Here is a 23,609-nt window from a genome sequence, read left to right on the forward strand (position 1 = left end):
CCGTGTTACTGGTGCAGAACTGAAGCTCAGAGAGGGGAAGCAATGTTATTAAATCTTCATTGTAAGTCGGAGTGTGGCCATTCACACCTGTAAGCCCAGCACTCAAGAGAGGAGGCTGAAAGATCGGCATGAATTAGAGGCCAACCTGGGCTATATTCTCTCTGTGTCTCTGTGTCTCTCTGTGTCTCTCTGTCTCTCTTTCTACACACACACACACACACACACACACACAATGCATGCATGTGTGGGTGGGTGCATGCGAACGCAGATGGCTGGGGAGACCAGAATATGGCACTGGATCCTCTGAAGCCACAGTCACAGGCAGTTGTGTACTGCCCAGTGTGGGTGCCACAAACCAAACTGTGGTCCTCAGAGGAGCAAGCTGCTGTGTGTCCTCAGTCTTTTACTTTGTTTACAAGGCAAGATCTAATGCTGAACTCGGAGATCACACAGGGATGATCCTGTGTCCCCTTCCTTGGTGCTAAGATTAGGTGAGTGTCACCACTCCTGGCCTTTATGCAGGTTCTGGGGTCTGAATTCAGTCACCAAGCTTGTGTGGCAAGAACTTCCCCAGTGGAGCTGTCCCCTGAGCTCCCGCCCATTTTGATGCTGACAATCCTCGTGTTTCTTTCTCAGGGTGAGTGACACTCCTCAGAGGCCTCCCTCAACACTGGGAGGAAAAGCCAGACAAGGACTTTGCACGGTGCCCTTTCTAGAGTTTATTCTAAATGGACAGCAGTCCTGGTGTGGAGAGACCCTGATGCCCCCGCTTCTGCTTCACCAGTACAAGAGCTACAGCTGCGGACCACCATGCCTGCTTTTACCCTCTGCTGGGGATGTAAGCCAGGGCTTTGTGAATTCTCGGCAAGCAATACCCACGGAGCCTTTTTTCTTTGTAAGTCAATTACCTCAGATATTTTGTTACAGTGCTAGAAATCTGCCCCAACACCCTGGAACATAACACATACATACACACAGATATCATATGTATACTTCATACCACACACACACATCACATATCATACACACATAGATCACACACACAAGTATCACTCATTACACTCTCTCCCCCTACCCCCAAGCCCGTGAAAAGAGCATTGGAGAACCCCCTGCCTGGCCCTAGCCAGGCGGCCTCCCTCTGGCTGGAACTGGAGCAGAGTTAACCTAATTACCATCCTGGGGCTGCTTGGTGCACAGCTCGGCTCCCAGCCTGGCTGGGAGCTTATTAAAACCAGCAGGAGTCAGGGAGGGAGGAAGCCAGAGGAAAAAAGCTATTTTTAGGTAGCAGGTGGGTTTGTAGCAGGGCTGGCGGTTGAGAGGGGAGGGGCTGGACAGTGTGGCGACGGGGCTGAGGTCAGGGCACAGGGTAATCTGAAGAAGATCTGTGGAAACTAAATGGGGACCTCCCCAGGGAAGTGGGGAGGAGCCGAGAGTAGGAGAGAAAGGGACTTGGTTGGTTCTGAGATCTTGGGGACCAAGGCAAACCACCCGCAAGAGTATCTAGAGCAAGGACGAGTGGAAATGACTCCAAAATGTGCGGAAGACCTGAGTGTGGTTTGATTGCCCACCACCTAACACTGAGAGCTCTGCAGACACACAGACAGGCAGACATACACACGCAACAAGTCGTACATACTATCCCTTGCCTGAAGAGTGGAGCTGGTAACTGTACCTACCTTGGACAGTTGATGAGGGTTAAAAGAAGCCTATCTAGGGCTGGAGAAATGGCTCAGCCATTAAGAGCACTCTTCTGAGGATTAGAGTTTCTCCCTGAGCACCCAAACTGTAGGATTCACAACTGCCTGTAACTCCGCCTCCAAGGGATCTGACTCCTTCTTCTGGCCTCTGTGGGTACTGCACCCACACAGGTGCATGCAAGTAAATTAAAAAAAAAAAAAAAAGCTTTGTCAAAAAATAGAGGGCTGGAGAGATGGCTCAGTGGTTAAGAGCACTAACTGTTCTTCCAGAAGCCCTGAGTTCAAATCCCAGCAACCACATGGTGGCTCACACCCATCTGTAATGAGATCTGATGCCCTCTTCTGGTGTGTCTGAAGACAGCTACAGTATACTTATATATAATAAATAAATCTTTAAAAAAAAAAAAAGAAAGCGGTTAAGAGCACTGACTGCTCTTCCGGAGATCCTGAGTTCAAATCCCAGCAACCACGTGGTGGGATCTGATGCCCTCTTCTGATGTGTCTGATGACAGCTACATTGTACTTATATATAATGAATAAATAAATCCTCAAAAGGAAAATTATTCTGAAGCCAAATGCGAGCCAACATGGCCTAGTGACACAGATCCAGGTTACTTCGAGTCCCAGGTTCCAGTGTGGAAACAGATTGAGGGAAGATTTTAGCAACGGGATAAAGAAAGTTGTAAATCTAGACACTTCTCCTAGACATCAGGTAGGCGGTCACAGACAGGAAGGGAAACTGCACTGTGGGCATCAGATGCTGTCTGGAGGAATTCTTAGCTTTGAGTTGGTGGAAGCTAAGGGTCTGCTTGCATATTCCAAAGCACTTTCCTAATTGGCTAGAACATATTAGGTCACGCACAGAGGTAGGTAATGAAAGGGTTAAAGCTAGCCTGACACGAGCTGCCTCTGGAATTGTTAACCTTCTAGATTCTCTACTTCGACCAGGTTCTGTTCTGTTGTGTCTTTCCGGGCATTTACAAATGCAATTGTCCAGGGGTTACTTTGGGAAAGAGATATCTTTAATTGTAAGATTTTGACCTTGGGGTGTGTTAATTACTTTCCTTATTGCTATGACAAAAGCAGCTTGGAGGAGGAAGTGGTGGCTTTGTCCCACAGTGTGAGTTTATCCGGGGAAGGCATGAGAGCAGGGGCGTGAGGCAGCAGGGACCTGAGGCAGCTGCTCACACAGCATCCAGTCAGGAAGCAGCGAGAGACGACGCTTGTGTTCAGCTTGCTTCCCTGCATCCCTTCCAGGACCTAAGACTGAGGGGCGCTGTCAGGGTGGGTTTTCTCTCCTCAGTTAAACCTGCCCTAGAGATGCCCTGGTGGGCACAGCTGGAAACCAGATACCACCAAGTTGCCAATGGAGGAGTTTGCCCATCATAGGTGATGGGAAGATGAGGGTGAATGAACTTAAAACCACTTCCAAGTCCTGGATTTGAACCCCCTACAGGAACCAAACTGTAGCTCAGTGAGGTGAAGAGCTGCGTGGGTGCCCTGGAATGGGATAGTAGTTGCTCTCTGGACCCCCAAACTTCAGCTTGTTTTAAGGAGGAGTCCATGGTGCCATTAAGATACTTGACTAAAGGACTGGAGAGATGGCTCGGCAGTTAAGAGCACTGGCTGCTCTTCCAGAGGATGCAGGTTCGGCTCCCAGCACTGATATGGCCGCCCACAACCTTCCAAGGGAATTAGTGTCCTCTTCTGCCTCCATGGGTACCACACACTCACGGTGCACACACACACATGCAGGCCAAGCACTCATACATATAAATTAAAAAGAAACGAAGTCCTTTAGAAGATTTAATAAAGCTGGGTGTGGTGTTACGCCTCGGCACCCAGGAGACTGAGCTGGAAGGATCCGTGTCTGCCCTGTAGTGACCCCCGTTAGATGGCATAACAGAATGGAGAGGGTGACCTAGGCAGCTGGCTTTGGTTAGGTGTCTATAGGGGTCCCCTTGTGTTAGAACACAGGCAGAGGAAGGAGACAACAGCTCCCCCTCCCTCTCTCTTAAGATTTACTTATCTGAGCTCCATAGTGAAATCCTGCCTCAAAAATAAAACCCAGGAAGGGAGGATGGAGAGGTGGCTCAGTGGTTAAGGGCACTTCTTACTGCTCTCACAGAGGACCCGAGTTCAGTTCCTTAGCGCTTACAACCACCTGTGACTCTAGCCCCAGGGGATCTGACCCCTTCTTCTGCCCTTAATAGACATGCACACACTTACACCTTCCTGTCTCTACCCCCGCAACATATAATTAGAATAAACTCTGTCTTTAGATGGCTACCGGAAGCACCTGGCTACGGACCAGCGGACTTAGGGATCCTCCTGGTACTTTCAGCAGTCACTCGGTTACTAAAGGGGATGCTGGGAAGATCTACAGGCAATGGCCTCAGACACAGCAGCCACGGGTGACTAGTGGGTTAGGAAATGTCTCTATGTCCCCAGTCGCTCAGCTCTCCTGGTGTAACTATTTTCAAGAGGTTCTTCCCTTCTGGCATCTGGTTCTGTCTGCCTTGTAGTGACCCCCGTTAGGTGGCATAACAGAATGGAGAGGGTGAAGAGAGAATGTGACCTAGGCAGCTGGCTTTGGTTAGGTGTCTATAGGGTCCTCTTGTGTTAGAACACAGGTAGAGGAAGGAGACAACAGTCTCTCTCTCTCTTCCTCTCTCTCTCTCTCTCTCTCCCTCCTTCTCCCTCTCCCTCTCTCTTGCCATGGCTTTTTTTCTTGGTGGTGGGTAAGTGTATATGTCGTGATGTAGCTGGTTTCTTTTCTCTTCCTGTTTAGGTTGAAACAATGTCTCTATATGTAGCTCTGGCTGTCCTGGAACTATGGAGATCAGGCTGGCTTCCACCTCAGAGATCTGCCTGCCTCTGCCTCCCAGTGCTGGGATTAAAGGTTTATACTCATAGACTCACTACAATATCTGTTTCTAATGCCATTCTAACTGTATACAAATTCACTAAGTTGCATGGACTTTGGGTCTAGTTGTGTGATGTTATTTACTTAAACGATTTTTTTCTTTAATAATAAAGCCTATACAAACAAAAGGCTAACCAGACCTGGCAGATGGCTCAGTCTAGAGCACTGGTTAGTAATGCGAGCATGAGAGCCTCGGTTTGATCTCCAGTAACAATCTTTAAAAAATAAAAAAAAAAAATAGGGCCTGGAGCTATCTCAGCCTTTGCCAGCATTCCCGGGGCAGCCCTGAAATATGAGCAGCAACCATCCACAACCAAGAAGTCTCTAGATTTACTTATTTTTATGTATATGTGTACCAGTATAGGACTTTTAAAAAAGATTTATGGGCTGGAGAGTTGGCTCAGCGGTTAAGAGCACTGGCTGCTCTTCTAGAGGTCCTGAGTTCGATTCCCAGCAACCACATGGTGGCTCACAGCCATCTATAGTAAGATCTGGTGCCCTCGTCTGCATATATATGCAGAACACTGTGTATGTAATAAATAAACAGATCTAAAAAAAGTTTAAAAAAAGTTTTATTTATTTATTTATTTTTATGTATATGAGTGCTGTTTTCATGCACACCTGAAGAGGGAATCAGGTTCCATTACAGATGGTTGTGAGCCACCCCATGGTTGGGAGTTGAACTCAGAACATCTGGAAGAGCAGCCAGTCCTTTTAACCACTGAGCCATCTCTCCAGCCCCTTCCTGCACAGGTTTACGTGCACTGACTGAACGCAGGCTGTAAGAGGGCGTTGGGTCCTCCGGAACCGAAATTAACAATCAGTGCTAAGCTGCCATGCATGAGTTCTAGAAACTGAACTCAGGTCCTCTGGAAGAGCAGCAAACTGTCTTATTGATAACCCAATGGCAGTTATTTAAAGTAGGTTCCGGTGATCTATCTTGGGCCCAGAATACAGGCACCAGACCCTGGTTCAGTATATAAAATCTGCCTCAGATGTCTGCAGAAGCGGCAGGGCAAGCCTGAGCCTGTTCCCTCTCCTGTCCCTCAGGTAGGTAGCTTTCTCCTACCCTGGGTTTGAATATCAGCCCCCTTTCTCTTTGGATATTAGCATTGTCCTTGTCCGGTGTCCCCGGCATTGGAGACAAGAAGACAAGGACAGTCTGGTCACTTCCTCAAACCTATAGAGACTCAGAGCTTTGCTTTCCAACCCAGGAGCGTCTTTCTGTGGCCCTCCCTTTATTGTTTGCTCTTACTCTGTCGGCTGGCGACTGTTCCCTCCCTTCTGCCTAGATGAGACAAGACCAGACAGCACGACTTGCCTAATCTGGCTCTAGAATGCTAATCTCACTCCCCAGTGACCTAGTCTCGCCTGGAAACTAGGCACAACATCGGCCTCTCGCCCCCTCTTCTGGCCACAGAGGGAACTGCAGAGTCTGGGCCTGGAAGCCTGGGTTAGCCATTCCGTTTTCCCACAGAGAACTCACTACACCGCTTTCCTTGTAATTTTCCGATGTAACCGTGGCTCCTCTCCCCTAACCTCAGCAAGCTTCTACAATCCATTTGTCCTCATCCGGGTCCCCCACTGCCTCGGGAGCTGCTAAGGACCGGCTCTCGACTTGCATGTGCTCACGGACACTCTAATTGCCACCGCTGCCTTGCTTTCGTAGCCGGAAACAGGAGATGGTCAAGAGGGGAGTTCACTGGACGTTCTACAAGAGCAGTTTTAGCTTCTAGCTGCTGAGCCATTCCCTTAGCCCTTCCTGGTTTTCCACTGACCTCAGAGTTCCCTGATTGGCTAGCAAGTGCCAGGAATCCTCCTGTCTCTGTCCCATCCTCAATCTCCTCAGTGTTGTGGTTACATGTGGATATGGCCACATCTGGCTTTTTTTTTTTTTTTTTTTGTTTTTGTTTTTGTTTTTGTTCTTTTTTTCGGAGCTGGGGACCGAACCCAGGGCCTTGCGCTTCCTAGGTAAGCGCTCTACCACTGAGCTAAATCCCCAGCCCCCACATCTGGCTTTTTACGCATGCCCTTCAAACTCAGGTCCTCCGTGCTTCACCCACTGAGCATCTTCCCAATGGAGCCGATAGGTTCCTAAGAGAGTGGAAATGGGGTTTTGAAATGGACTCACTCTTCCCAAACCGCTCACAGCGGCCCCATCGTTGACTCTCAGCCCTTCTGCTGTGCTCTAGCACAGCAACGTGCGTGCGGTGCTGGCCTTTGGCAGGGAGTCATCTGGAGCTGGCTTTCCGGGAATGCAATCTAGAGACCACCCAAGTCATAGCTACCATGCAAAGATGACCTTCCTCATTGAACCTTGAGCACCTTTGGTCTGTGGCCTAACACAAAATTGTGAAGTTATTTAAAACATTGAGTCATCTCCCCCTTTTGCTAGGTTTATATTTGTGTGCATGTGTGAACATGTGTGTATGTCCGTGTGTGCACTTGTATGTGGAGGCCAGAGGTCAACTTCAGATGTTCCTCAGAACATCTAGTTGGTTTCGAGACAGTTTCTCTTATGGGCCTGCCACTTACGGATTTGGCCAGGCTGCCTGGCCTTGAGTTTTGGGGATTCAAACTCAAGACCTTGTGCGTATGTAGAACATGTACTCTCTACCCATTGAACTGTTGCCCTTATGACTCTTTTTTTTTTTTTCGTTACTAGACTGTGAGACTTTTGATCGTGAACTTTGTAGTTGGCAAGGTCCTGTCTCAGGGTCAGAAGTTTGAACACACTTGCTCCTTTGCTGCCTGAAATGCTACTCCGTGCAGAGTTAGCCCAGCCCTCTCCCCTGTGAGTAGACTGCCAAGGAAGACTTAAGATCCTTGCTCTGCCTAGATATCCAGAGGTGTCTTCTCTGGAGCCCTGGTGTACCAGGCCTTCGCCTTCATTTCTCCTGCTAGTTCTTAGACCAGAGCTGTCAGGCAAGTCCTGACAGGCAGGAGCCAACACCAACATGGCGGTGTATACCTGTGCTTCCAGTACTCAGGTAAGAGCAGCAGGATTTTGACATCAATTTGGACAACATAGTGAGACTGTCAAAAAAGTATGTAACAAGAGGATATAAAGGTAATTCTTTTCCTACTTTTAATTTTGCCATGGCTTTTTTTTAAAAAAAAAAAGATTTATTTATTTATTATATATAAGTACACTGTAGCTGTCAGACACACCAGAAGATATCAGATCTCATTACAGATGGTTGTGAGCCACCATGTGGTTGCTGGGATTTGAACTCAGGACCTCTGGAAGAGCAGTCAGTGCTCTTAACCACTGAGCCATCTCTCCAGCCCCTTGCCATGGCTTTTTTCTTGGTGGCAGGTAAGTGTATATGTCGTGATGCTTCATAGCTGGTTTCTTTTCTCTTCCTGTTTAGGTTGAAACAATGTCTCTATATGTAGCTCTGGCTGTCCTGGAACTATGGAGATCAGGCTGGCTTCCACCTCAGAGATCTGCCTGCCTCTGCCTACCAGTGCTGGGATTAAAGGCTTATACTCATAGCCTCACTACAACATCTGTTTCTAATGCCATTCTAACTGTATACAAATTCACTAAGTTGTATGGACTTTGGGTCTAGTTGTGTGATGTTGTTATTTACTTAAACAATTTTTTCTTTAATAATAAAGCCTGTACAAACAAAAGGCTAACCAGACCTGGCAGATGGCTCAGTCTAGAGCACTGGCTAGTAATGCCAGCATGAGAGCCTCGGTTTGATCTCCAGTAACAATCTTTAAAAAATAAAAAAAAGGGGCTGGAGAGATGGCTCAGAGGTTAAGAGCACTGACTGCTCTTCCAGAGGTCCTGAGTTCAATCCCCAGCAACCACATGGTGGCTCACAACCATCTGTCATGGGATCTGATGCCCTCTTCTGGTGTGTCTGAAGACAGCAACAGTGTGCTCACATACAGGAAATAATTAAATAAATAAATCTTTAAAAAAAATAAAAAAAAATATAGGGCCTGGAGCTATCTCAGCTTTTGCCAGCATTCCTGGGGCAGCCCTGAAATATGAGCAGCGACCATCCACAACCAAGAAGTCTCTAGACCTTAGCTTCAGCCTGTCAGGTGAATGAAAGGATGCGAATTGTGAGTCAGAAGGGACGAGTTTTGTTTTGTTTTGTGTTTTTCCCCTCCTGGAGCAGGGCTGCACTATGTAGGCTCAGGCTGACCATGAACTCATGGCACACCTCAGACCTTTTATTTTTGGGGGAGGGGGGCATTAGGAATTGAACCTGATTCAGTCTGTTCTCTGTTGCTGTGACAAACACCATGGCCAAAAACATCACAGGGAAGGAGAGTTTATGTGGCTTACACTTCGAGGTCATAAGCCATCATTTGAGGGAAGTCAAGGCAGGGACCCGATAGAGGGCCTGCTTGTCATTCCACATATTACTTCAGACCAAAGAACTCACTTCACAGGCAAACAAGGGCAGAAAGCTCACTGGCTTACAGTCCGTCAGATTTCTAAGACTTCTTTTTTTTATTTTGTTGTACAGGGTCTCACTCTGTAGACCAGGTTAGCCTGGAGCTCACAGTGATCCACCTGCCCGTACCTGAGTGCTGGGATTAAAGGCGTGCTGACATGCCCAGCTGTTTACTGTCTGTAAGGCTACCCCTGCACCTCTGCTCACAGAAGCCAGAGGCAGTCAAACGAGTTAAGACAGTCGTGAACTGTCTGGTATGTATGCTGGGAACCAAACTAGGAGGTTCTAGAATAGTACAGGCCCTAACCTGCTCTCTCTAGCCCCGGTGAGCTTTCCCGTTCACCGTAGGACCACCTGTCTAGGGAATGCTGCTGCCCACAGTGGGCTGGGCCTCCCTACACCAATTATCAAGGCAGACTTGCCTGCAGGTACATCTGGGCAATGTAGAGGGAGGTATCCATTCCCTAATTGGTTCTTGATTGTGTCAATAAAGGAGGCAGAAGTCAATTGCTGGACAAAGGGAAAGAGTTGGGACTTCTGGGTCCCAGGAGAAGGGACAGAAAGAAAAAGGGTTTAGACCAGGTTTTGGAAAGATCAAACAGCCATGAAAGATCTCGGGGGACTGGACATGGCAGCCCCCAGCACTGGCGGTTGGCTGCAATAAGTTAGCTGATCAGAGCTCAGCAATTATGCTGTCTGCCTAGTTTTAAAATATTAAAACTGTATATAGTGTTTCCATCCATGGAGCAAAAGTGGGCAGGAGAAAGGGGGCAGCTGGGCAGTTAGCCAATGGAGCTAGAACAGCAGCTTCTGGCGTTTTGGACATGGGGGACAGCCAATTGGCAGTAGGTGGAGCTCAGCTGAGAGCTAGGCCCTGGGCAAATGAACTAGTTTTTTTTTTTTTTTTTTTTTTTTTAAATTATACGCAACAGGGCAATCCTCAACTGAAAAACTCCCCCTTCAGGTGACTCTAGGCCGTGTCAAAGCAGGTTGAGCTAAGCAGGACGGAACCTAAGGGACATGCTAGGAAGCCCTCTAGCTCAGCCATGCTGCCATCTGAGGCTACTGAGACGAGGCAGCTGAGCTTTACTCACTGCTCTAATGCTGACAGGGTCTCTCCCTCAGCTGCCCGGGACTTTCAACTCTGTAGTGCAGGCAGGCCTTGGCCTTTAGACCCTCCTCCTCCATAGAGTAGCTGGGGAGACAGGCATGCACCGCTAGGCTTGGCTTAGACTTCCTTGAAGGTCTCTGCCTAACGTGGGAACAGCCTGTAGCTCTTGTTATTGTGAGGTAAGGATGATGATGATGATGATGATGATTATTAGTGAGATAAGGTTTCCCTATGTAGTCTCATTGGCTAGTTGTTTAATACATAGACCAGCCTGGACTTCTGAGATCATCTTGCCTCTTGCCTCAAGTGCTGGGATTCAAGGCGTGACCCACCATCCCCAACCACAGACTCTATCCCTGATTAGGTGAGCTGATGGGAATTTGCAGAGACCTTGAAAAAGAAAATCAGACTGTTTTATTGTCATTATCAACAGCCCGTAGTTTGGAAGGGATGCTGATGCTGACACAACACCCTCCAACAAGCAAATTAGACTCTCAAGTAGTTCAATGACATGATGCTGAATAAGTTAGGATGCTGCTGCTGCTGCTGCTGGAGGCTCGAGGCTCACACTCACTTCATGTTCTTCACAAAGTCCTCGCCTTTCTTGATGGAGGCTTTCAGCTCAGGGATGGCCTCGGCAATCATTTTCTCCTCAAAAGGAGTGATTTTGCCAATGCCTAGGTTCTTCTCCAGGCCTTTTTTCTGGAAGAGGGAAAATGGTGACATGTGAAACCACATTCCAGCTTGTTCAGCAGCACAGGGCTCTACCACCAAGCCACACCACCAGTCCCTCACTGGGGGTTCTAAGCAGAAGGGCTGCACCACTGTGACTTGGCCTTGACAGCCATTCACAGCTGCCACATTCCCCAAACTATACTGGCACAGCTCTGTGCTGCCCTAAGAACACTGCTCTCCCTCCCCCAAAGCCAAGCAGGTGCCAGGTAGTGATGTGTGGCTGATGCTTGGAGGAAAGGTGTGTGGTGGAGCCTCAAGAATCACAACCTCGGCTGTGCTCGCCCTGGATACGCACCCCCAACAGCAAGGGTGTAGAGAAATAAGTGCACTCTGTCTCTTTGGACTGAACAAAAGAGCACTCGATGACTCCTTCCTTCCCATTCATGGCGTCCACCAGGGAGAAGACAAAGCGGGCTCCAGCATAAGCCATGGACAGAGTGGCAGAGCCTAGGAGAGAACAGTGGGTCAGTACTGCCAGTACCAGGCGCCAGGAAAGCACCTGCACCCACACTCATGGTGAGAATCTGGGCCTGCACTTCTGCACTTCACTGTGTCCAACTCCAAAATCACCTGCACCCCGCAGAAGACTGTGTTACCTTCTAGACGCTTCTCTTCAGGCAAAGGCAGATGCACCATAGAGAGCAGCACCTGTTTGCTACCCAGGGACAACCAGTCTTTCTCTGTCACCCTAATATTCCTGGCCCTCAGTATCAGTGTTCCCACCCCTAGGGATGCCTGGGGACTCCACCTGCTCCAGCCTTGGCCTTCACGACTTCAGTGCCAGCCTCCTGGATCCTCCCGGTGAGTGTGGCCAGCTGGTCTTGGGGAAAGTCAACCTTGGGGGTACACTGCAGGGCAAGCCAAGGATTGTGTGAGCAATTTCCTGGTGCAAGCCCCTCCAGACACCCTAGGCCTGGCCCAATCCCAGCACCACTGCAAACAGAAACCGGGCTTCATTTCTTCTTGGGGATGTAACCTAGGGCCTCCCTCATGCCAGACAGAGGTCCTACCACTCAACCCCAAAGATTCCAAAGTCCTTTCTTATAGACAAAGGCAAAATCAATTTTTTGAGGAGGCTTGATGAACCCTCTCCACTTTTTTGTTTTTTTGTTGAGACAGTGCTTATGTAGCCCAGAATTCACAATGCAGCCAAGAATACCTCTGATTCCTGCTTCCACCTCCCTGTGCAGCCACTATGCATAGCTACCCTAATTACTTGTGTGTCCATAAATATATACATTGCGAGGCCTGAGGTTGATGTCAGCTGTCCTCAACCACTATCCAGCTTATGTATGTGTTTTGAGACAGGGTCTCTCACTGAACTCAGAGCTCCAACAAGGCTAGGCTAACTGCCTAGCAAGCCTGGAGACCCTCCCATCTCCTCCCGAGCACTGACACGACAGCCCTGCACCTGACTCGTCTTCACACAGATGCTAGGCGTCCGACTCAGGTCCTCATGTTTCGACGGCAGGCACCTTACCGACTGAGCCGTCTTCCCACCACTTACTTTGCCAGAGGCTTTACACTGAGCAGCATAGTACATGACTCTGCACAGTGGATCCACCAGAGGATCACCTCACCTTCGGACCTCACCCAGGTTTCTCCCATCTTGTCTCTATCACCCCCACTTGCAACCAGCTCTCCCTTCCGTGACCTGCAGCCACCAACAAGCTTGGAGAACCTTTGTTTTAGATTTATATCCACTGACCCATCTCTCCATCCCTGGGCTTGTAGAGTCTTAATAATCAGGATGCATGCCATGTTTCCTCTTGGTTCACTTATACAGTATCTATGCACCACAGATATGAGTCCTTAACACATCATATTCAGGGGTTACAGACTATAGATCTCATTCAGCGATGCTAACTCTATCACCATTCAATTCAAACCAACCATTTTTTATTTACTCCAGGGCTTGATGTAACCCAGGATGGCAACCAACTCATTACATAGCTGATGGTAACCTTGAACTCCTGATCCTCTTGCCACCTCCTCCTGAAAGTGGGAATTACAGCTGTCCACCACCACACCTGGCTTCCTACATTGCCTGTGTTGATCCTACGGACTGTTTCCCACAGCGTGCTGGAACCTGCTGCTTCTGACAACACCCAGCCCCACACCGGACAGCCAGGAAAACCCTAGACAGCTGGGTTTTAGCCAGCAGGAACCCCTCTGCAATCCAGAGGAAGCTCCACTTGTCCCAGACTGTTCTGAGGGCTTTAAACAGCCTTAAGAAGGTATTTGTGACACCCCTCCTCCTCTCTCACACACCCACGTACCTGAGAGATCAGGGGGATGATCGTCTTCCCGGCGTGGCCACCAATGACAGGCACATTGACTCGAGCTGGGTCCAAACCCTATTCACCAAAGTAGGAAGCTTGATTAACTGTTAATAAATTCTCTGAGTAGAAAACAAGTCACAGTCCCCCAAAGCACAAAGGCTGGAAACCCAGAATGCTCGGAAATAAACCAGGAGGACCCAGAGTCTGGCCCTATATGATCAGTCTCTGTGAGCAGGGGCAGAGAGTGGCCCAGGGAGTGGCACTATTAGGAAGTGTGGCTTTGTTGGACGATGTGTGTCACTGTGCAGATAAGCCTTGAGACCCTTCTCCTAGCTGCCTGGAAGACAGTCTTCTTCTGGTGGCCTTTAGATAAAGACATTCAACTCTCAGCTCCTTCTGCACCCTGTCTTCCTGGACACTGCCACACTTTCCGCCATGATGATAATGGACTAAACCTCAGAACCTGTAAGCCAGCCCCAATTAAATGTCCTTATAAGAGTTGTGTTGGTCGGGGTTGGGGATTTAACTCAGTGGTAGAGCGCTTGCCTAGCAAGCGCAAGGCCCTGGGTTTGGTCCCCAGCTCCGAAAAAAAAAAAAAAAAAAAAAAAAAGAGAAAAGAAAAGAAAAGAAAAAGAGTTGTCTTGGTCATGCTGTCTTGTCACAGCAATGGAAACACTAAGACAGACAGTTTGTGTAGGGGTCACCCCAGGCTTCTCTGTCAGAAACTAGACTGTATTGCCCCTGATGACCTCCCTAGCCACCTGATGACAGCCTCATATAGCCAGAGGACAGCCACACTCCTCCCTATGCTAAGGTCACTCTTCATGCAAACGCCCCAACACGTGTCCTCCCATCCTGCTCCAGATAAAGAGTTCTTTCCCTAACCCTGTCCGGCATACTGTGACTGGACAGCCGAAGCACAGGCTCAAGGCAGCAGGGCTGCTAGTGAGATGCACACTGCAAGAGGAATGGCTGCCAAGCAGGGTGTGAAAGGCACTGGCAGACACTGGCTGATCCGCCTCAGTGGTTGAGAGTGCTTGCTGCTCTCGCAGGGGACCAGATTTGGTTCCTACTACCACACGGCATGGCTCAGAACTGCCTGTAACTCCAGTTTCAGAAGGATGAGACCCTCCTCTGGATACTCACAGCTGCGATTTCCACACACAGACTCACATATAACTAAAAATAGGATAAATGTATATCTACATATGTATATTAAAAAGGAAAGGACCTGGGCACAGGCCAAGAGTCAGGAAGCAGGCAGGGTGTGAGTGCTTCAGGGTGGCTACTATTGGCACCCTAAGAAAGGAGGTAGAACCAGAGGCTCTGACGACAGTTATTTTAGGATTTCTGGAACTTTCCTAAATCCTTATCACCATGTATAAGGACTAGCAGATAAACCTAGCTTTTCGAATGGTAAATGGGACAGGTGGTTACCAGCCAAGAGTAGATTAGAGTCTGAACCCTGATGCAGCGGGAAGAGGTCAGGGCAGAGAGCGTGCTAAGCCAGGAGTCTGAACCTGTGGGATCCAGTGGCTGGACTCTTACAAAAACCACTGAAGCCGGCTACAAACTCTCATGTCCACCTTTCCATGAGCAAGGACAGCTGAGCAGCTCAGACAACAGGTAACCAAGAGTCACCCACAGGGCCCTCACCTTTAGCTCTGCCACAAATGTGTTTGCTCTGACGATGTCAAGGGTTGTCACACCGAATATCTTGTTGGGGTTGTATACGCCATGCTTCTTGAAAACTTCGGCTGTGATGGGGATGGTGGAGTTAACCTAGAAAATCACGAGACAGATGTCAGCTTAGAATGAAGCCCAGCAACAGACCCTGCCGATAACGGTGAGCCAACTGCTAGGCAAGGCGGCCGTCCACCCCACATAAACAAGGACACCTGCCGCTCGGCAGCCCTCCGGCCATCTCACGTGTGCTCACGCAGCCCTGCCCCTATACTACTCACTGGGTTGGAAATGATGCAAATCATGGCTTCAGGACAGTGCTGGGCACAGGCAGCCGTCAATGTGGCCACAATGGTAGCATTGGTGTTGAACAGGTCATCTCGTGTCATTCCTGCGATGACCCAGGATAGGAGAGTCACATAGAACATTATGAAATTTCAAAAAAAGAAAAAAAAAAAAAGATTACATGTTTATTTTTTTCTTCTGTGTGCACACATGTCACGGTGAGTGCGAATGTGTGAGGGAATCAAAGGACAACTTGTAGGAGTTGGCCCTCACCTCCCGCTGTTGGGGGCAGAGGTCTTCATACCCAGAGACAAGCACTAAGAGAACCAGGAATCATGCAGGAGTGTCTCCTCAATGGAGGAGCTAGAAATCAAATACCTGCATTCCATCTAAGGCACTACGGCACTATGGTAGATTTGGTTATTGCCCAGGTGACCTTTCTGCTATCTGTGGAGGCAGACCTCACCCAAATTACCAAGAATGATTATCTCAGATTTTCCCTCCCTAGACCTTTACCCATCCCGAGGAGACGCCACTTGTACTTTATGGCCTGCTGACCTCTACGCTTAGTCAGAGACCACACTAGACTCTAGGCCTTTCAGTTACTGCACTCTCTGTGTGTGTGTGTGTGTGTGTGTGTGTGTGTGTGTGTGTGTGTATATTTGAGACAGGCTCTCTCTGTATAACAGTTCTGGTACTTACTATGTAGACCAGACTGGACTCATACACAGAGACCTGCCTGCCTCTGCCTCTCTGAGTGCTGGGATTAAAGGCGTGCACCATAAGGCTCGGCTTCTACTGTGTTCTCAATACACTGACAATGAACCGCCTGGCTTAGACTCCCTGAAATCTACTCCAGGCTGATGAAGTCAATCTGGTTTTCATTCTCATCTCTTTAAGTGCTTCACTTCTGTCTGACACCTGCAGGAACCCCTCAACTGGTGCCTAATGTGGGGCACAAGATCCTCAGAGAATGTAAGCAAAGTTTTGTTTTTAGTCTAGAAATCAGAGGTTAGAGAAACTCACTGAAAAGGGGTCTTGACCTTAATGTGAGAGAAAGTACCTATGGGCTCTTCCTAGTCCCACGAGACAAAGCATTCTGCACAATTAGTGAAATATTTGCTAAGATCCAAAAAACCCCAAACCATCCAGCATGATAGCTCTGCATCACTGTGTGCACAGGAGTTCAGGAGAGAGCCCAAGACAAGGAGGACAAGGACGTCCCAGTCAGTGTGAACCAGGATGGACCTGAGATATCGGGCTTGGTGGCAGCCATCTTGAAGGACTCAAGGATTAGCAGGAGTCCTAAGGTGGAGCTGGTTCTGCCCACAGCACCAGAGCCAGCAGATACCTGCAGGCTTAATCTGCCAGGCGGACATGTGGCTTTTACCCTAGACAAAGAGGAAGCCTCTGGAGACCCTGGCAATGGGACGGGGCAAATCCACAGCTATCAGCAGAACATCCTTCTCACCCGTGTAAGGACATTGCAGGCGAGGCTTTGAAATATTTATTAATAAAAAATTTTACTTGTGTGTTTGTATGTGGTGGCCTGCAGAGCCGGAAGAGGGTGCTGGATCCCTTGGAGCTGGAGTTAGAGGAATTTGTGAGCTGCCCAGTGTGGATGCTGGCATCTGCAGTCAGTTCTTGCACCGCAGTGAGTGAGCGTCTGTGACAGCGGAGTCCTCTATCTACCCCAGCCCCCTCCCCACATCACATACCTGGCTTCCTGGGCACTCCAGCTGGGATGACCACAACATCACAACCTTTTAGGCAGTCCGGCAGCTGCTCCGGCCCGAGGTAGCCTGAGAAGAAACACCCCATTAGAGCAGTGTCACCTTTCTGAGCCCAGGGAGCCACGACATCTGAGGGGAGAGCACGCAATCTATGGGTCCCATCTGTGAAGTGACAGCCACTGTCCTCGGGGAAGAGCTCCCTCTGGATCAAACTAGTTTTACAGAAACTAGCAAGGACCCTCCTGTCTCCACCTCCGGAGTGGTGGAATTTGAACCCAGGGCTTTGTGCATGCCAAGATCTACTCCCACCCCCCACCTTTTCACAAGATCTCAATATATAGCCCAGGGTGACCTGGAACCGATGACCCTTCTGCCATAACCCTGCCAAGTGCTGGGGTGACAGGTGTGTATCACCTCGGCCTGCTTCATACTTCTAAAGTATTTATTATTATGGGTGCATGCACACGCGCGTGTGCAATCACAGTGCGTGTGTGGGGGACAACTCTTTGAAATTGATTCTCTCCTTCTACCTTCATGTGGGTTCTGGGCAATGAACCCAGGCCACCAGGCTTACACAGCAGGTACCCACCCCACCCACCAGTTGCTTTCTAAACGGCATCACAGCTTAAATATGTGTAGGCTCATATCCAAAACAATGCTATCATCTGGGCATTTGTGAAGTTTCACTCTAAAATGAACCTGCAGCCCCTATTTTACAACCCAGACCGTGGCTACTGCAGGGAACATGGTGCAGCCATGTCCAGTACCTTTCACATTTGCTCTGGTCTCGATGTGACTCAGATCTGCTGCCACACCAGGTGTGTGAGCGATGTCATAGAGGGTCAGGCGGCTCACGAGGGGACTGTTCTTCAGGAGGAGTGAAAGGGGTTGCCCAATGCCCCCAGAAGCTCCCAGGACAGCTACTTTAGCATTGTTCTAGAAAAAAGTAGAGAGATGCATACTTTAGACAGAACCAGAAGAGCATTCCAAAAAACACAGCATAAGGTTTGAGATGACGCAACACCAAAGTGAGACCCAGCAGCCATATCAATCAGCTTCACTGTGGAAGAACTCTGGACTTCCATCCCAAAGTCCAAGTTCAAGTGGAGAGAACACAAGCCTAGATCCAGGGGTCATACTCCAATTGCCTTTTCTACAAGACAAAGAGGCAGCTGGACCCTATCAGCAGCCTTACCTTTGATCTGCAGTTTAAGAACCATACATTACTGGAGAGCAGCAGCCCCTTACTGCTCTAAGAGCGAGGTGGGAGTGCCAGAATCCTCACCCCACAGGAACAGCCTCCCACAGCGAGCAGTAGCACTGTGCATCACTGACTGACACACGTCCTCCTGTCTGCTCTTCCATTCCCCTCTCCTGCACTTCTGAGGTACTGGGAATTGAGTCAAGAGCTCTGCTACTGAACTCACCCTACGCCCCTCTGCACTGTACTCTAAACCATCTCAAGATTACTCGTGGGCTGGCAAGATGACCTGGCAAGTAGAGGTGCTTGTTGGAAAGGTGAGGTCCTGACTTTGATCCTCAGGGCCCACACACGGAGCAGGAGAACCAACTCGAGAAAAGTTTTCTGACCTTCACGCACATCCACATGCAATAAAATTTAAAAATAAAAGATTACTTATAACACTTAACACAGTGTAAATATATAGAGGGCTGTGAAGACAGTATTTTTTTTTAAAGATTTATTCATTTTATGAATGTAAGTACACTGTCACTGTCTTCAGACACACCAGAAGAGAAGAGGACATCAAATCTCATTACAGATGGTTGTGAGCCACCAGGTGGTTGCTGGGAATTGAACTCAGGACCTCTGCAAGAGCAGCCAGTACCCTTAACCACTGAGCCATCTCTCCAGCCCAAGACAGTATTGTTTAGGGAATGAGGACAAGAAAAGTTTGTACATGTTCAGTATGCAAGTAATGTATTTTTGAAAAACGTTTATATTCCTACTTATACCTGTACGTTACATATGTATCTGCATGAATGCATGCCATGTATGTGCATGTCCATACCACAAGAGGTATCAGATCCTCTGGAACTAGAGATACAGACAGTTGTGAGTCATCCAGTGTGGGTGCTGGGAACTGAACTTAGGTCCTCTGTAAGGGCAGCAATTGCTCTTAACCTCTGAGCCATCTCTCCAGTTGCTAGTTTTTCCTTTTTTGAACGTTTCCAAGGCTGGCTGGACCTGTGGGTGGAGGCCACATGGATACACAGCAGGAAGTGCAATTGGACAGTAATTAATGCTGTAATAAGTAATAATGGGCTTCAGTTATCAAAAACCAAAGCCCAAGGTTGGGGTGTGGCTCAGTGATAGAGTGCTTGCCAAGCACGCAGCAAAGGACATGGGCACCATACACACCTAATCCCAACAGGAGGCAAAGGCAGGAGAGTCCTGAGTTAGAGCACAGCCTGGACTGGACAGGGAGGCCCTGTCTCCAAACAACCCTAACATGGAATCAATGCATGAAGAACCTGGCCACTCTACCCTGCCTGCCCAACCAGCTCCTGTCTCCCACCCTCCGCTCAGGCATCTCCAAGTTGCCCTCTCTAGGCACACCTCCATCATTTCACTTCACCAGAAATCTCTGGGAGCCCCTGGTGCCTTACCACTGACAGAGCAGACAGTGGTGGTCCCATCAAGGAGAGTACAAGGTGATCCCAAGTAGGGAATGGAAGAAAACCATCTGCATGGCTTCTGTTTGTTCTGTTGCTTTGAGGCAGGGCCTGCTATGTAGCCCAGGCTGACCTGGAACTCAGAGGAACTGGCCTGGGCTCATAGGTCTGCACCATGACATCCAGCTTAAAAAGAAATCTGTTGCTTTTATCTAACAAGTAAGTCTTAACAACTAAAAACCTGAAATGCTACCAAGAAACAAAAAGCGTTAGTGCCCACTCTAGGGTCCTTAGGTGGACCTCTTCCATACAATATTGCTGGATGAGGAAGAGGCTTTTCTCACTTGGTTCTATGTAGTGTACTGAGGTAGTCTTGTTTGTACAGGCATTAGCAACTGTACACACCAAAACCTGGTCCTGAGATCTTAAACATTTTTTAAAAATTATGTTTGATTTTCTATATAGTCAGTGGATAACTTGCAGGAGCTGGCTCTATTCTTCACTATCAGGCTATGTGAGTAGTGAAAAGGTTATACTTTAGGTTGACAAGATTGGGGGCACATGCCTTTATCCTGAGTCATCAACCCAGTGGGATTTCTCCAAGGCACTATCACGGTGCTTCCTTCCAACCCCATTGACCTTTGCTGAGAGCCCAGTCACTATTAACAGCCCATGGCCTATCAACTATATTGAGGATGGATAGAACCGAAATTTCGTCCACAACTTCTGCTTTTTAGAATGTAAGTCTGTGTTCCAGATTTGTGTTTCTGCTACTCAAACGCACAGACAGAAAACACATAGGGGTGGGGGAGGGACACATTGAAGCCCTCGACTGCACTTCACCATTGAGATCGCCGGAGCCCAAACACGCTTAGTGCTGCAGGATGCCAGGTGCCTCTGGATTTACTCCACTGTTTTATCAAGAGCTACTTGGATGTCCAACTGATATTTTCTTTTTGTTTTCTCAATCTACTGCAAGCTGAGCCACTGAATTTTGTTTAATACTCCACACTTGCTCTCTCTGCAAAGTCTTCACTGTACCACCAACCACATCCAGAGCCCTTCACTGGGGGAGTCTTAACCATGCCCTCAGCCCTTCGCTGGGTGACTCCAGACAGGCACACTACCACTGAGTGCTAGTCTACAAGCCCTTCCAGAACTCTTACCATCTCAGGAAATTCCATCATATAGGCCCAAACCCTGGCACTGTCCACGACTCCACTCTTCCTTATCTGATCAACAAATTTGGTGAGCTCCACCGATTCCCACCACACCCATAGTGCCACCCACATCACAGAGACTCTTTACCCGCCTCCCCCTACCTACCAATTACCCATTCTGTTCAAAATGGTACCTCACTTTTGAGACAATGTCCACGTTTTACAAGGCTTGCTGGGTCCTCTCCATTCCTCCCTTGACAGTCTTGATTATTCCACACCTCCCTGCCCCACATGCGGAACTCACTGTCCTCCTGCCTCCAATTCCTTCTACATGTAATCTATGCTTTCTGCTGGTCTTCACTGAAATGTCACATTCTGATTCTGGGCCTGTGCCTGTGGGATAGCTAGGCAAGTAAAATGACTTGCTTCCAAAGCCATGAGTTCAATCTCTAATCTTCCCCATATGGTGAAAAGAGAAAAGACTCCAGCAACTTGCCCTGTGCACACTCCTGTGCTGTGACACGCACACTCAAGGACTCTTGCAAGATGTCCTGTCCTACACCCGTGATATATGCTATATCCACACACACACACAATTAAAATTTTAAATCAAAATATAGCATTCTGTGCTTTGCCTACTATCGAAATTCAAATGGAAGTTGGCATACGATGCACCCTTTAATCTCAGCATGCAAAAAGTACAGAGTCAGGTGGATCTCTAGTCTGAGGCCAGCTAGGTCTACATAGAGACCTCCAGGTCCAGGTCCAGGCTAGCCCAAGGTGCATAGTGACATTCTTTCTAAAATGAAAACAAGCAAACGAACCCAAAGAGGCTGAACTTGGGGATACAGCCCAGCAGCAGCACAGCGTTCACTTAGCATGCATACGGCCCAGAGTTCGATCCTCAGCTCCACAAACACACACCGACACCGAGCCACACCATTCACGCTCTGCGGAGCTAACCCTACTCTGCCGCTCTGCGTCTATCTCCATGTCCACCTACCACAGTTACCTCATTTGTGGACCACCCCAGGCCACTTCTTATTCATCCTTGTCATCTCTGAGCACCCAGGGCCTTGGACATACCTAGCAAGTGTTTACCACTGAACTATGTCCCCAGCACTGTTTTCCTGTCAGACAGAGTCCTCCTAAACTACCCAGGCGGGTCTCAAACTTCATCTTCCTGCCTGGAACTCTTGAGTGGCTGGGATTACAAGCATCACAGACCCAGTGTGCAATATGCTTAGGTTGGCTTTCTGTTCTATTATCTGGTGTGTGTGTTTAGATGCAGTGCCCATGGCAGCCAGAAGTGGCTTCAGATCCTCTGGAGCTGGAGTAACAGGTGGTTAGGAGCCAACTGCCTTGGGTCCTGGAAACCAAAATCCGTTCTCTGCAAAATCAGCAAACACTTTTAACTGCTGAGTACATCTCCAGACCCTGTTATCTTTATTTTTCAATGAATTGATTGGATGGGGAACAGGAAGACATGACATAATAATAAATGTAGAGTTTCCTCGAATTATTTGGAGTGTGGCCTTGGTTGTATCGACTTTGCTAGAGATATGTAAAAATACAGACCCTGCCCTATTGACAAGATCCTGGGATGCCTTTATTGATTCTGACATGCACTAGTTAAAGAAGCACCGGCCCAGAAGAAGGTGACTATAAATAGCTTAGCTGTAACTGTCCTAGGCCAAGTCTACCCAAAGCAGGGATGATCCTCCAAGAATAATTCATAAGAGAAAGAAGGCTCCAGTAGAGGAGGTGGTTCAGTTGTTAAGTGCATAAGGACTTGAGTTCAAAGCCCAGTTCCCCAGCCTGGCAGACAAAGGCCTTCTCTAAAAGAAGTAAGGTCTAAAACTGTGGTTCTTAAGCTTCCTAATGCTGCAACCTTTTAATACAGTTCCTTACGTTGGGACCCTCAAGCATAAAAATCACTTTCATTGCTACTTTGTAACCTTAATTTTGTTACTGTTATGAATTACAATATAAATATTTGATATGGGGCCCCTGTGAAAGGGTCATCGATGCCAAGGTTGAGAACCGCTGGTCTACAGTGATGGCAAGACACTGATGTCCTTCTCTAGCCTCTGTACAATCATGTGCACATACACCACACACAAATAATAATGCTTGGTGCATGTCTTTAATCCCAGTACTGAGGCAGAGACGGATCTGTGTGAGTTCGAGGCCAGCCTGGTCTACATAAATGAACATAAAGAAAGCAATCCCTTAGCGAAGAAGACTACTGACAGTGCTAATTTCAATCAAGTCTGTCAAACTGCTGTAACCTTGACTCAGTTCTCTACTCTCAGAACCTCGGGCTGCCGGCACTACAAAGTTAATGTTACACGTCATTTCTCCTCCTCATGTATAACTCGCATGGAGGCTGAGGAGAAAATCAGTTATGTCGAAGCAATGCAAAGTTGCATATTAATGCAATCTGCTTCCGGACCGAGGGCCTTGTCTTCTGCATCTACAGGGAGCGAATACTCTGGGGAGAACCTGGACTGACTTTGCCCCTCTTCCAGGTTTTCTACACAGGATGCTGAAGGAATAAGAGCCGGGCGGCCCAGCCGTCCAGCATGAGCCTTGGCGGGTTAAAAACCTCCCGAGCTCCCGGGATGCATGTGCTACCCCCGGAGTTCCTTTCTGAGCAGGCAGCCCCTTGTACCTGGGCTGAAGTGCTGAAGCTGCGGCGGAGAGCGGCACCGACAGGACGGGCGAGAGCGGACAGCATGGCTGGGACGGGCGGGGCACGGACCTACAGGCACAGCAGCTGAGAGGAGACAAGTGACTCCAACGACCTCCACTCTGCGCAGTGCCGGTCCTGTCCAGAGCCACCTGATCTCGCGATAGAAGCTTGGTTCTGCGGCACCAAATCTCGCGAGACAGGCTCGGCTAGCGCGACCAAGACCCGGCCCACTTTTCGAGTTCTCGCG

At 48.6% G+C, this 23,609-nt stretch overlaps 1 protein-coding gene and 1 long non-coding RNA gene across 5 annotated transcripts in view; one reads left to right on the forward strand and one right to left on the reverse strand.

Moving 5' to 3' along the window:
* The window catches only part of LOC108352435 (uncharacterized), a 14,868-nt gene extending 4,010 nt beyond the window's left edge, over nt 1-10,858 (forward strand). For 2 of the 4 annotated variants that reach the window (XR_010056742.1, XR_010056744.1), the window contains 2 exons: nt 1-491; nt 637-10,858. The exon at nt 1-491 is cut by the window's left edge. This is a non-coding gene — a long non-coding RNA (uncharacterized LOC108352435). The remainder of the gene's footprint in view (nt 492-636) is intronic. The other 2 variants (XR_010056743.1, XR_010056745.1) reach the window with 2 other exon arrangements.
* Mdh2 (malate dehydrogenase 2) lies at nt 10,554-23,509 on the reverse strand. Its single transcript, NM_031151.3, has 9 exons — nt 23,342-23,509; nt 17,641-17,809; nt 16,859-16,942; nt 15,137-15,246; nt 14,829-14,954; nt 13,170-13,247; nt 11,639-11,738; nt 11,186-11,337; nt 10,554-10,857 (listed from the first exon to the last, which is right to left on the reverse strand). The coding sequence occupies exons 1-9, from the start codon at nt 23,405-23,407 to the stop codon at nt 10,726-10,728; spliced, it is 1,017 nt and encodes a 338-aa protein (NP_112413.2). The 5' UTR covers nt 23,408-23,509; the 3' UTR covers nt 10,554-10,725.
* Nucleotides 23,510-23,609: the final 100 nt, after the last annotated feature.

The sequence above is a fragment of the Rattus norvegicus genome, chromosome 12 (genome assembly GCF_036323735.1).
Source record: "Rattus norvegicus strain BN/NHsdMcwi chromosome 12, GRCr8, whole genome shotgun sequence".
NCBI lineage: Eukaryota > Metazoa > Chordata > Mammalia > Rodentia > Muridae > Rattus > Rattus norvegicus.